The sequence below is a fragment of the Erpetoichthys calabaricus genome, chromosome 10 (genome assembly GCF_900747795.2).
Source record: "Erpetoichthys calabaricus chromosome 10, fErpCal1.3, whole genome shotgun sequence".
NCBI classification, from domain to species: domain Eukaryota; kingdom Metazoa; phylum Chordata; class Cladistia; order Polypteriformes; family Polypteridae; genus Erpetoichthys; species Erpetoichthys calabaricus.
In genome coordinates, this window is record NC_041403.2 from 28,566,939 (window position 1) to 28,580,543 (window position 13,605).

Consider the following 13,605-nt stretch of genomic DNA (forward strand, 5'->3'; position numbering starts at 1 on the left):
ACAGCTTATTGATCTGCACAAACTAAAATGCTTCAGTGAATTTCAGTAGGTTTCCCCCTCTCTGCCCTAAGAAATTGCAGGTACAATCCCACATCGGAGTGTCCATGTTCGTTTGACCTTGCCTTCAACTAAACGAATGGCAGAGTGCTGTGCTGTGTTTGTTAAGACCATCCATAAGCCATTGCAAACGTCTTGTATTGTGTCAGTTTCTATCCATTGCAATTACTATGTAATTTTCAAATTTCCTTAACTTTTTGATTTACCATCGTATTTTGTTGACACTTAAAGTAAAAGACGGTAAATAAAGCTTTGATCGCAAATAACTAAAACAATTACAGTCATGATTTATTTAATGAACTGGAAAAAAAAATCAAATGCTACATTTGCAAACGTTTTGGCACCCATTCAGTTGTAGCATCTCTAAAGTCGTTGGGTCATTATTATTCTGGTGTGGCTGTTTGTCTGCTCAAGAGCTGTTATTAGGACTTGTCAGCTGATGACAGTTCCAGACCCTAATACGTTTTTTTTGACTCTTCAAACATGCAACGCTTGACAACCAGCAATTGACTGATGATCTGAAAATTAAAGGAATTGATGCCTACAAAGCAGGGGAAGGGTTACAAAAACATATCAAAGTGCTTCCAGCTAGCAGTTTTCACAGTTTGAAATGTCATTCAGAAATGGCAGTTAAGAGGAATGGCGCAAGTCAAGACAAGACCAAGAAAACTGATGGATAGAACAACTTGTACATTGTGCAGGAAGGCAAAGCAAAACCACATATGGCTGCAAGGGACCTGCAGGCACTTTAAGCTGAGAAAGGAGTGGTGGTGGTGTATGGCTGTACTGTCCAGTGTCATTTCAACAGACATGGCCTTCATGGAATATCCATTAGAAGGAAACCTTACATGTGATCTCCCCATAAAAGATAGAGGCATTTTGGAACCAATGCTGTGGGCAGATGAAGTTAAAACCAAACTCTGTGGCTGTAACCACAAAAGTTTTGCTTGGAGAAAACAGGAGCAACACTTGAAGAAAACAACACCTTACCCACTGTTACGTATGTGGGTGGAGTTATTATGCTTTGGGGCTGTGTGGGAGCAAGCGGCTCAAGAAACATTGTGTGAATACAGGAAAGTATGGATTCCACTAAATATTAACAAATCCTCGAGGAGAATGTCAGACAATCAGGAAACTGAAGTGGAAAAAAAAAGATGAAATCTACTAGAAGACAAACAACCCAAAAACACAACTCTGACTTCTACTGTGGAGTGCCGCAAGCAACACAAGGTGAAGGTTTTAGAGTGGCCCTCGCAGTCTTCAGACTTGAACATCATTGAAAATCTGTGAGAAGATCTTAAACTGTGCATGTGAAACAGCCCAAGAATATCTAATTCTTGATATTGTAATAAAAATCATTACTTTTTTGGTTTCTTTTGACTAGTTTGGTTACCTTTTGATTATCAACAGGTGTTAACACTTTTGATCATAGCTTATAATTTGCTGTTTGAATTTGCTGTCCTGATTCATTTATTATCATATTTATAAAATCATTTCATTTTCACAGGTCTGGAAGGCTCTGCTGAGAGAAATGCCAATGACAGCAATGTTACGAAACTTAGGGAAGATGACAGCAGAATTACTTTTAGTTCCAGGAAGTTCAGAAACTGCTATGGTGTGTGAGAGACTGCAGAATGAAAAATATTTGAAAAAGGTAGACTATTCATATTTTTGTAATTTTTGTTTTTTCTATTTTGTTTTACTCATTCAGGAACAGAATTCCACCTGAGCAGCTTTGGGTAAGAGGGGGATAACAACAACCTGTATTTCTCTAGAGCAGTGCTTCCCAAACTTGGTCCTGGGGACCCCCTGTGGCTGCAGGTTTTTGTTCCAACTAGATTCGCAATCAGTGATAATAATCGATAACATCCATCCATCCATTGTCCAACCCGCTGAATCCGAACATAGGGTCACCGGGTCTGCTGGAGCCAATCCCAGCCAACACAGGGCGTAAGGCAGAAACCAATCCTGGGCAGGGCGCCAACCCACCACAGAACACACACACACACACACACACACACACACACACACCAAGCACACACTAGGGCCAATTTTAGGATCGTCAATCCACCTAACCTGCATGTCTTTGGACTGTAGGAGGAAACCCACGCAGTTATAGAGAGAACATGCAAACTCCACGCAGGGAGGACCCGGGAAGCAAACCCAGGTCTCCTAACTGCTACCACTGCGCCACCATGCCACCCTAATCGATAACAACTGATCTCATTTAATTAGCTGTTTTTTTTTTTACTCTTCTCTTATTCTGCATTCAGAAAAACACAACAGTATGGTTTTTGCATTTATAGGACATTTAGAAATACTTCTGTTTTTTTTCTAAAGCTATAAATGCCTAATTCTCTTTTGTTGTTTTTCTATTATTTTTTTTTTTCCTTTTCCTGTGTAGTTTGCTTCCTTCATTTAAGTCTAATAGTGACCATTAACAACCAGCACAGCAGACACCCAGGATGATGAAAGCTGCAATGACTTCAGTGTCAGACCCGCTAATTAGTAAAGAATCAATTGAATAACCAGAACACCTGGAAAAGCAGAATGAAAATTAGGTTGAAAATACTGTTAACGACTAAAAAAAAAGCCTACATATTCCCCATATAACTGCGTATTACATTTTAATAAAAATCTACCACACTTAGTTTGTAATTTCTACATTGACTCCAAAACACAGAAGCTGGGAAATAATGACTCACTTAAATAGGCTAAGAGTCCAATGAAAAACAGAAGTTGGATGGAACAAAAAGCTGCAGACACAGTGGGTCCCCAGGACCGAGATTGGGGACCACTGCTCTAGAGCATTTTCATACGTAACGTGCAGCTCAAAGTGCTTCAAGAAAAAATTACAATTACAAATAAAAAATAACAATACAAATAAATAAAATAAAAAGTAATGTATAAAATAGGTGGCACGGTGGCACAGTGGTAGCGCTGCTGCCTCGCAGTTGGAAGACCTGGGGACCCGGGTTCACTTCCCGGGTCCTCCATGCGTGGAGTTTGCATGTTCTCCCTGTGTCTGCGTGGGTTTCCTCCGGGCGGTCCGGTTTCCTCCCACAGTCCAGAGACATGCAGGTTAGGTGCATTGGTGATTTTAAATTGTACCTAGTGTGTGGGTGTGTGTGCCCTGCGGTGGGTTGGCCCCCTGCCCGGGGTTTGTTCCTGCTTTGCGCCCTGTACTGGCTGAGATTGGCTCCAGCAGACCCCAGTGACCCTGTGTTAGGATATAGCAGTTTGGAAAATGACTGACTGACTGACATACCTTTATGTTCTGGCTATGTTTTGAGAGAACTGAACTGAGAGATCAAGAGGAAGCAGAGTTTACCCGCAGAAAAAAAAAAAGCCAAAAGTGATACATTTTTTTAACAAGGAAAAGTGTAATGATGTGTAACAGAAACATGTACGATACCAAAATGTTAACATAAATACAGTAGGAAAGGTATGTTGAGTCTCTACTGCTGTATTGATGCAGATTTAGTACACGTCCTTCATGTGATGTGTTTTGTAGGAGTGTGATTCTTTTTTTCTTTTGCTTGAGCATGACAGCATAGAATGTCCCTGCCTGATCCGCACGATCGCCTCCGCCCCTTGTGTTATTGTAGGCTACCACAGCACAAGGCTTACTGATTTCTATATTTCCCCTGACACGAACATGGACGGTTGCTGTATTCGGAATAGTGCTTAGGAGGCTGGTGTCTTTCTTATCCTCCCACTCAACAATCATTTTGCTTTTTTGCTATACAGCTACTTGCAGGCCTCAGAAGTCACCAGGCATATCACAGCAGTTCGGTTGTACAGTGCCATATGCATCAGTTCCACTATCTGTGTCAGCCTCTAATGACCAATTACATTGTCATCACTATCACTTGATTCAATTAATTTAGGTTCCGGTTCAGTTTGTTCTAAAACTTTTTGTTTAAATACCAAAAAACAAATGTTTTTTTTGTTTGAAGGTTTTTTTCCCACACCAAGGAGGTCAAAGCTGAATAAATTTCTCTATTATAAAAAAAAATCTTGGGAGGGAGACGAGACGAGATCTTCTCTGAAGACACTTTGACGTCACACGAGACAAGGCAGTGAGACAAAAGGACAGCTGCTGTACAGGCTTTTAAATGATCGACACGCAGCATGACAAGCAGAACACGCAGCTCACCAGCAGCAGCAGCAGCAACACAGCGGCTGATCTGATCTGACCGCATCTCCTTAACGTGCGTTCAATCCCCCCCCACCCCCCCCACCCCCTTCACAACCCGAGAAGCATTATATGTCCTGCAAGAAAGAGATTTAACACAGCCAGGGTCGGAAATAAAGGACAAAGAGTAGATGACAAAGTAGAATGTCGTAAAGAATTAAAAAATGTTGGAGCAGTACACATGCACAGCAGGTTAGAGATAATGGAAGTAGAAAAATTCAAAAGTCTCAAAAAATAGGATAGGAAAGATCGCATTAGCACAAACAAATGGAAATTATTACTCAGTGAAATAACGGAAAAGTGAAAAAAGATCGAATATATTGTTTGGATTTAAACTTTATGTCGGAGACTTGTAGATCGTCTAATTCATGTTGCCAGCGAGAATTAAAAGAGTCCAAAAACATTGTTGCGGTATGAAGTCCCGTGATTTGGATACTTTTAACATGAGATTCTTTCAAGTCACACCCTACTTACAACTATTTTCAAACAAGACCACGGTCATCTAACCTCTCAGTCATGTGAATGCTTTTCTCAGACACACTTCCTGCACTCTCAGCCCTTATAAATTTTAACAGGACAATAATTTTATACGTTCTAGATGACACGTCAACGACAAAGCGAAGAAGAAAAAGAATGGACATACATTCAAGAAAGTAATTTTACTTATTAGAGAGAAAGAAACGATATTCACTCACAGGCAGATATACATTGCGTTGTCACAATGTAAGTCCAAACACGGAATCAGAATTCAATGCAATCTTGAAGAAAAGTTAATTCCAAATATTGTTTTTACAAAAGTGGGCGAGCGAAGCAAGGAGCCCCCTAGTAATAAATAAAAAAAAAACAGAACCATAAAACAATAACCAAAAGTCGAAGTCAAGAAAACATGCAAAAATCTTACCTACCTTGAACCTATAAAGTTATTTTACTTTTGAACCCAGTTTTATAAAGTGCCAGCAAGGGTAAGATATTTTTTTAAATTTATAGGAAATGCTTAACTTTAGAAAACATTTTGTGTGGCATATGCCATCCATCCATCCATTCTCTTCCGCTTATCCGAAGTCAGGTCGCGGGGGCAGCAGCTTGAGCAGAGATGCCCAGACTTCCCTCTCTCCAGCCACTTCTTCTAGCTCTTCCGGGAGAATTCCGAGGCGTTCCCAGGCCAGTCGAGAGACATAGTCCCTCCAGCGTGTCCTGGGTCTTCCCCGGGGCCTCCTCCCGGTTGGACGTGTCCGGAACACTTCACCAGGGAGGCGTCCAGGAGGCATCCTGATCAGATGCCAGAGCCACCTCATCTGACTCCTCTTGATGCGGAGGAGCAGCGGCTCTACTCTGAGCCCCTCCCGGATGACTGAGCTTCTCACCCTATCTTTAAGGGAGAGCCCAGACACCCTGTGGAGGAAACTCATTTCAGCCGCTTGTATTCGCGATCTCGTTCTTTCGGTCACTACCCGTAGCTCATGACCATAGGTGAGGGTAGGAACATAGATCGACTGATAAATTGAGAGCTTCGCCTTACAGCTCAGCTCCTTTTTCACCACGACAGACCGATGCAGAGCCCGTATCACTGCAGACGCCGCACCGAACCGCCTGTCACGCTCCATTCTTCCCTCACTCATGAACAAGACCCCGAGATACTTGAACTCCTCCACTTGAGGCAGGATCTCGCTCCCAACCCTAAGAGATGCACTCCACCCTTTTCCGGCTGAGGACCATGGTCTCGGATTTTGTGTGGCATATGCATGCATATATATACCATGTTTGTGAAGAAAACAACTTACAAAATACTGAACTTTCCTGGAAATAAAAGGGTCAAGTGAGAGCTGACAACTATTAGCACTCACCCGGATGTAAAATGCACATATAACAATAAGGAATAAAGAACATGGGTGTTTTGTAGGGATGCGAAGATCGGGTTTTTCTTTTTTACTCTGAGCTGATACCATTCATGTTTGTAAAGAAATAAATTTGACTTGAACAATATTGAACTTTTCCTGTAAGATTTCCAGTTTGATTTGTTGAGGATAATTTGGTATGTCAGAATACACAAGTGGGTCATGGGCGAGCATTGTGGCTGTAAACAACTCGTGAAGATTATATACATGAAGTCCACAACTGGAGACTGCCGAAAAATTTGCAAGGCCTTTCAACAACTAACTTTAAGAATTTACATTTCCTTGTTCTTCTGGTAATGTCAACAAGATGTTATGAAAAACACAGAAGGCAAATAAGGAGTTTGTTCAAAAAGTTTCCAGTTTTGTCAGCGATACATTTTATGTGGTCATTTCGTTAAGGTTTTGATGAGAAGGTATGCCTTTTTATTTATGTACAGATTGCAGATGGCAATACAGGAGTAATTGTGAGTTGTACACATGCAAAGCAACACTTCACACCTTTAATTCTGTATGCTGCTGATATTTTTGATTTATTAATGAGTGTTTCATCTATCTCAATGGAATGTAGTCTCTTGATTATAACAAAACTTTTTCTAAATGCTTGATAAAATATTTAAAAAGTAATAAAAACTACTTTCTGATACCTTTGCATGATTTGCTTCCCTTCTGGTGCTTGTGGCTACTGTGACATGCTCCTGTATTATTTATATGACGATTATCATTAACAACAAAAGATTTTTAGTTTTACCATCTGAGTAATAAGAATTTTTAAAGTAATGACATTTATTTGAAGTAATGTGTTTTTTACTCCAGGCACGAGTCCATCCATTCAATGTTTTTGTGGCCTTAGAAACATACAAGTCCGGTCATGGAAGCAAAGGTAAATTGAAGTGGGATCCGGAGAGTGACATCCTTAAAGCTCTGGATACTGCATTTTACAAAAGTTTTAAGGTAGGAGGTTTCAATTTCTTTTCAAACAATAATTTAAAGACAATGAAGTTTAATAAAAGCATTAATAAGCAAAGGTATTTATGAATAAAATTATAAAATGGCTAGTTTCTTTTAATGTATTATGTTAATTTTGAGATGTGCTATTGGTCATATTGAGTGATTTTATAGCATGGCTTTTATTTAATTCCATACAAATAGTACATTTCAGTTTACCTCAAAATTCAGCCATATAACCAAATTCATTAGTATGTAATAGTTTAAAAAGTCCAATGTACTAAATTTGTACGCAGCTCAACCTTGTGTTAACAGTAATTTAGTTTTTTGAGGCATAAAACAACTGTATGGTACCCATAATGCTACTGTGGAACTTTGGATAATGATTCCTCTTTAGTTATCTCTTATCTGTACAGTGTCTCTGGTCATTTAACCTCCTTGAAATCCAATTTTGTAGGTTAGCTAAGATGACAATGGCTTTTGGATTCAAAATTGTCTGTGCAGAAATCTTAAAAGTCTAGATAAATTACGCTGTGTCCTTTGCTTTTGTGCATTACTCCAGTTGGTCATTCAAACAAATCTTAACGGACTGATCCGACAGGATCATAAATCAGTGTTGGCTCTTTTACTTTATTCCTGATTATAAGTTTCATAATTCTGCTTGGAACATGAGCAAGAATTCACTTGTCCTTTATAACCCTCTGAAAATTATCACATTCTTGTGCCAGACCCCGTCCCCTCCCCTCGGCCCGCTGCGCATATCTTGGATTTCGGCAAATAAATCGCCCCTGCAAGCGAACTACGATACATAGTGCAGTGAGACAAGTTGCAAAATCAACCGGAATGTTCAAGCAAATTATAGAAAAAAAAACAGAATCTAAATCTGTTAAGTAGTTCTCTCGTGAAAAGCGGACAGACAGACATACGTTGGATTTTGTATGTGTGTATATAAATATATATATATATATATATATATATATATATATATATATATACACACACACAGAGATATTCACTTGTCCTTTATAACACTCCTGTTGTTTTCATTTCAACATTTCAAACTGGAGCCACGATCATTTCACCTCGCAAGCTCTTCCATCATTTCTTAGTTGTGTCTTTGCTGTCAGTTTCATTGCTTAATAGGTTGTGAGATGGGAGGTGAGGGATATTTATTGTATTTCTGTGCAACAGAAACAAAAGTTGTTTGTGGCATGTCAGTTGTGTTGTTTCACATACTGCCACAATAAAAACTGCTTTAAGTAGTGGGTGGCATATCACTTGACACAAAATTTGCGCTTGGATGAACTCTGCAATTTCCCTACAGCCATGTGGAGACCCATTACAACCATGTCAGGGTCACAACCCATAGCTTAAGAAACACTGCCCTAGACTTAGGTTCTGTAGTAAACTTAGAGCTTAGGCTTAATTTGACTTGATGTGTTACAGGATGATTTTTCTCATTGCTTCTTTCACAGAATGTAGAGCCCACAGGAAAACGTTTTGTATTAGGAGTTGATGTGAGTGGATCCATGAGTGATCGTGTTTTAGGAAGTCCTGTCAGTTGCAGAAACGCCGCTGCAGCTATGTGTATGGTACGTGCAAAATATTCATGTACTAACTTTATAAAATCATAAAAAGTTAAAATACTGTGTACTTTTAAAGACTTAAAAAGCAATTTTATGTAAGAATGTTTTTTGAATAAACAGGTATAAACATAACGTATTTGAGCCTGGTATTTCAAATATTTCTCAGGATAACCTTACCATATTAGTTTCTTAAATTTCTAAGTTGTTTAAGTAGTTCTACTTTTAAAACATTTTAATCTCTATGTATTTTGTCCTCGTTACTTAACAGGCTATTGCACGTACAGAGAAAGATTCAAAAATAGTAGCTTTTTCACACAAAATTGTTCCATGTCCAGTCACAGCCAACATGACACTTCCAGAAGTCATCTCAGAATTTAAAAAGGTATGGTACAGTTTATCTCTCTAGAGCTATGCTTCGCAAAATCACTGTTTTTCCCCCTCACTTTATTTTTTGATTGGTAAGTTTTATCATTAATATATCTTTTCCAGGAGTTTCTGAATACACAGATTGATTTCATGACACTATAAATTAATTTTATGCTTTGAATTAATTCAAATCGAATAATATCTGTAAGGTATATGTTACAGATGTTAACAACTGTTGTAAGAGTTTCCATTAAGAGTTTATTTTAGTTCTTCATTTATCAATTTCGGTGGTAACACTTCCATTATGTAATACAACTTGAAATGAAAACTTTCATTTTCACCCATCAAATTTGAGAGGGCTGCGGTGGGTTGGCACCCTGCCCGGGATTAGTTCCTGCCTTGTGCCCTGTGTTGGCTGGGATTGGCTCCAGCAGACCCCCGTGACCCTGTGTTCGGATTCAGCGGGTTGGAAAATGGATGGATGGAAATTTGAGAGGGTCGGCTCCACCAAGAACTGTGTTTTGATTGGTAAAGCATCAGTAGAGTGTGCATAGGTCTTTGTCCATCAAGTACTACATTTATAGACAGACACAGAGGGTAGGATGAATTTGGAGTTGCTTGAATTAAAGTCTCTGCTTCAAGCAGTAGTCCTGGCTCACCTTTTCTTGCATTTGTGTCCACCATGGATGTGCACAGTCAAAACTCTGAGCATGTGCTTTGCATTCCGCTGGAATCCTGAGGCTCAATGTGAAGAGTTGTAACAGTGAGCGTCTCCTCTACTGCAGTCAAAAAACAATACTGGCTAAATACTGGCGCATCCTCTCAATTTTTAATTTCTGAAAATGATTGTTTTCATTTCAAGCCTCATTTTATGGTGTGTATGGTGTTGTTGAAAATGAAAAATGCCTAGAGAAATAAGCCATACAAAACATATTTCATGACATATTTAGTTATGTACTGTATACTTACATATAATTTTGTTTTTATTAATGTACTAGCTGGGTATATTTGTAAAATGGTGATCCTGTTTTTATTGGTAGCTGTCAAATTAGTCATCCACACTGCCTCTCTACCAATGTCTCTGCTCTCAAGAGTCAAGAATTTTGTTCTTTTAGGGTCCGATAAGATAGCAGTATTGTGGTACCTCCTTGCTGGGTTGTAACCATGAACGCTGCCTCGTCTGACTCATCCTCTTAGTTAATAATAATAATTCATTTATATAGTGCTTTTCTCACTACTCATAGAACTACCAAACAAGGAGGTCAAGGTGGACAACTTGTAAGGCTTAAATTATGAACAAGAACTGACAAAGCTGGAGTTAAACAAAAAACATTGTTTTTCCTTTGTGTTGCGCTGCACTTCCACTCTTGGTCAAGCCTCACTCAACAGCCAGAGCTTAAAAATTTAAAAATATTCTTTTTTTATATTACAGTAGACAGAAGCACACTGCACTGCTCAGGCTAGACAACAACTATGTAAAATTTGGTCCAAATAAGTCAAACAGTAAAGGATTGTAGTACTTGCTCTGAGTCAACAGACAACACTGGGGTGCGAACTGTACCACACAAGAAAAAATAAACCCACTGAGACCCCCAGGGTCACAATTTTGGGTTCCAAAGTATTCTGTCTTGTATGTATGGTCCTAGAGAGCAAGTATGCAAAATTTGGTCCAGATGGGTCAAAGGTTGTAGGATTGTATACACCGCATACAAACAGACAGAAGTTTATTTATATAAGCATAAATTTTACAATACATATACTTGTTATGTGTATTTAGTTAATTTTGTCCAAAATCTTTACAAATAATCCTATTGATTGTGCAGTCAGTTCATATTTGTATTGAGAAATATTGTATATTGCCTTACTGCATTGCAGTGCCTAATATTGACTTGCTTTGAGACATTTAGTTAATTTAAAGAGATACCTGAAGGTAATATTCAGGCTACATCCAGAAGCAGAAGTGACACCTTCAGTGAAAATGAAGGATGCTAAATATAGCTTGGTTTGGAAACATTTAGAGAGAAATAGTGACAAAATTCACAGCCAACTGTGTAATACAATGCTGAAATACAAAGAATCACATCTAAAATGCACAAAACTCTAGCTTGTGAACAAGAGGTATCTTGAATATTTAGAGAAATGAAAATTCTACAAAAATAGAAAAATACACTAAAATGTTAAAAAGAACAAAACAGGATTTGCTTAAAAAGGCAATTTAAAGTGAACAAGTCATAATACATGATCCAATAGCAGAATCCAAGGAAAGAAAGCGAAATAATTTCAATAAACCAGAAAAATCAGAACAAAAGCAGTACTCACAAACAGCTCCTGTAATTTAAATGACAACCATCTCATCCACCAGAATATAAAGGCTGAGGGTGGTCCCCAATTTGTGATGTTATGCTGACCCCACCTCTTGGGGCTCCACCCATAAAACAGAAGGCACATACTGTGTATAAACTTAAAGATACTGTACATAAATACTAAATAATGAACAAACATAACAGAAATTAAATAAAGACATGAAAAGTAATAATTTAAAAATAATAAAAACAGAAAATACATATAAACCTAGGCTGACACAACAGCAATCTTAGGAAGAAATCACACAAATGAATATGTTCAATGAAACAATTAGTTCTCTTGAGCCAGAGTACCACAACCCAACTTATAACCAACTTAATAACCCAAGTTATTGAGAAAAATATTTTACCTAATAAGATGTTAAAACTAGTCGCACCCAATAAACTCCTACTTAGAACTGATTTTGGACTGTAACAACAAGTAGGAGGTGTATCATTGCATAGATGAAGACCTCTGAACTTGGTGCTACTACAAACAAAACATTCTAGCCAGACATAAAACTGGCAATCTTGCTAAGAATCTACCTGCTGCTATGTAGATGTAGGGACTCAAAGTTGAAGTGGTTGATTGTGTTCATGACAATACAAGATGTATTGTGGCTATTAATATATCCACCCCTTTAAACGAGGTCTCAGTTGTGTACTGCATATTGCAGTTAAGGATTTGTTTAACGTGTATCTTAACTCTAGTGACAGGCTACCAGAGCATGCTTGGAACACTGTCCTGTCAGAGGAATTGTGCCTCTTGGCTGCCATTGTGAGGGCCACTTCTTACTTTTTGCATACACAAGACTCCTCAGTCGCATGTGCTTACAACTGAATGATTTTTTGAAATTGATTCAGATGACCACACTCATCCAAAAAGCTGATTGTGTACTCTTTGATTGCACATATGCTGCAGAAGATACAAGGACAGTTTTAAGGAGCAGCAGAAATGCATATGTGAAGGGTGCACAACAACTGCTCAAATATGAAGGGCTAAATGTCCACAGAAATATTTGTAATATGTGGGAGACCTCACAGTTAACAGGTTGCACATACAACAGGACAGTCTTATTTCTAAACAAAAAGGCATGAAACTATTTCAGTAATATTAGTAGATAGTTTGTGACACAGTTTCATTTCTAAAGCTTAAATTCTTCTCTGGGAAATTTACCATTGCATCATTTTCTTTGTTATTAAGCATTGTGGTCAAAAATGTCCATCCCATTGTTTTCTCTTAACACCAGAAAAACCGATAGAACTCTAAAATGTGTTGCTCTGTATTGTAAAAACCGATCACAATTTTGGCTTACCTTTTACACCCTACTTTTTAGGGAAGATGTATTAATGGTTACCATAAGTTGTTTGCAAAAATATATCAATTATGCTTAGCAATATGAACTACTTCTAGCCAGCTTGCTCTTCTCCAAATGCAGATTCCTATGGGAAATACAGATTGTGCCCTTCCTATGCTGTGGGCTCTGGAAACGGACACTGCTGCTGACGTCTTTATTGTTTTTACTGATAATGAGACCTATTATGGAGATATCCACCCTGCTCAGGCTCTAACCACTTATAGACATGTAAGTGTACACAATATTTAACATTTTTTTCAAGACTGATTGGACCTTGGGGTAGGTAAATTGTGCTTTCTTTCAAATTGGCTGAGCCTTTATTTATTTGCACAGGTACAAGACAGTAAAACATGAAAGGTTGCACATATACTTTGTTTTTTTTTTTTGTTTGTTTTTTCCCCATACAATTATATCACTTTTTTCTTCTTCTACACCTTTGTAGCATTGTTAGTAGTGTTGCCTACAGTCATATGAAAAATGTTCTTTGAAACATTCTTTTTTTTTTATATAACTTGTGAGCATATCAAGATTTGATCTTTACTTAAACAGTAGCTTTATAAAAAAGGTAATATAATTGGGGGAAAAAAAATAAAAATTTGAATTTGCAATAATTTATTCCATGAAAAAATGAACAGAGATGCCATTTTTTTGTGATGTTTTTTGTGATCAGCCAATGACTGATAGTCTTTTCTAGATTGGCGGCTGATCGATCGGAGCATATGTAATACACAGTCTGTATTTTAGAAAGCTGAAGAAATCATTTTGAAAAAGCCCATTACTTTATTCAACCGTCTAACCTCTGGTTCTATCCAGGCCATTTAATTAATTACCTTTTCTGTTTTGTTGTCATTATTACAG

The 13,605-nt window shown here is 38.1% G+C and overlaps 1 protein-coding gene across 2 annotated transcripts in view; it reads left to right on the forward strand.

The window, feature by feature from the left end:
- ro60 (Ro60, Y RNA binding protein) overlaps positions 1–13,605 on the forward strand; it is a 47,249-nt gene that overhangs the window by 29,083 nt on the left and 4,561 nt on the right. For both annotated transcript variants that reach the window (XM_028811019.2, XM_028811018.2), the window contains exons 4-8: positions 1,565–1,711; positions 6,964–7,101; positions 8,571–8,687; positions 8,950–9,063; positions 12,829–12,975. In XM_028811019.2, the coding sequence (XP_028666852.1) occupies positions 1,565–1,711; positions 6,964–7,101; positions 8,571–8,687; positions 8,950–9,063; positions 12,829–12,975 (663 nt within the window). The remainder of the gene's footprint in view (positions 1–1,564; positions 1,712–6,963; positions 7,102–8,570; positions 8,688–8,949; positions 9,064–12,828; positions 12,976–13,605) is intronic.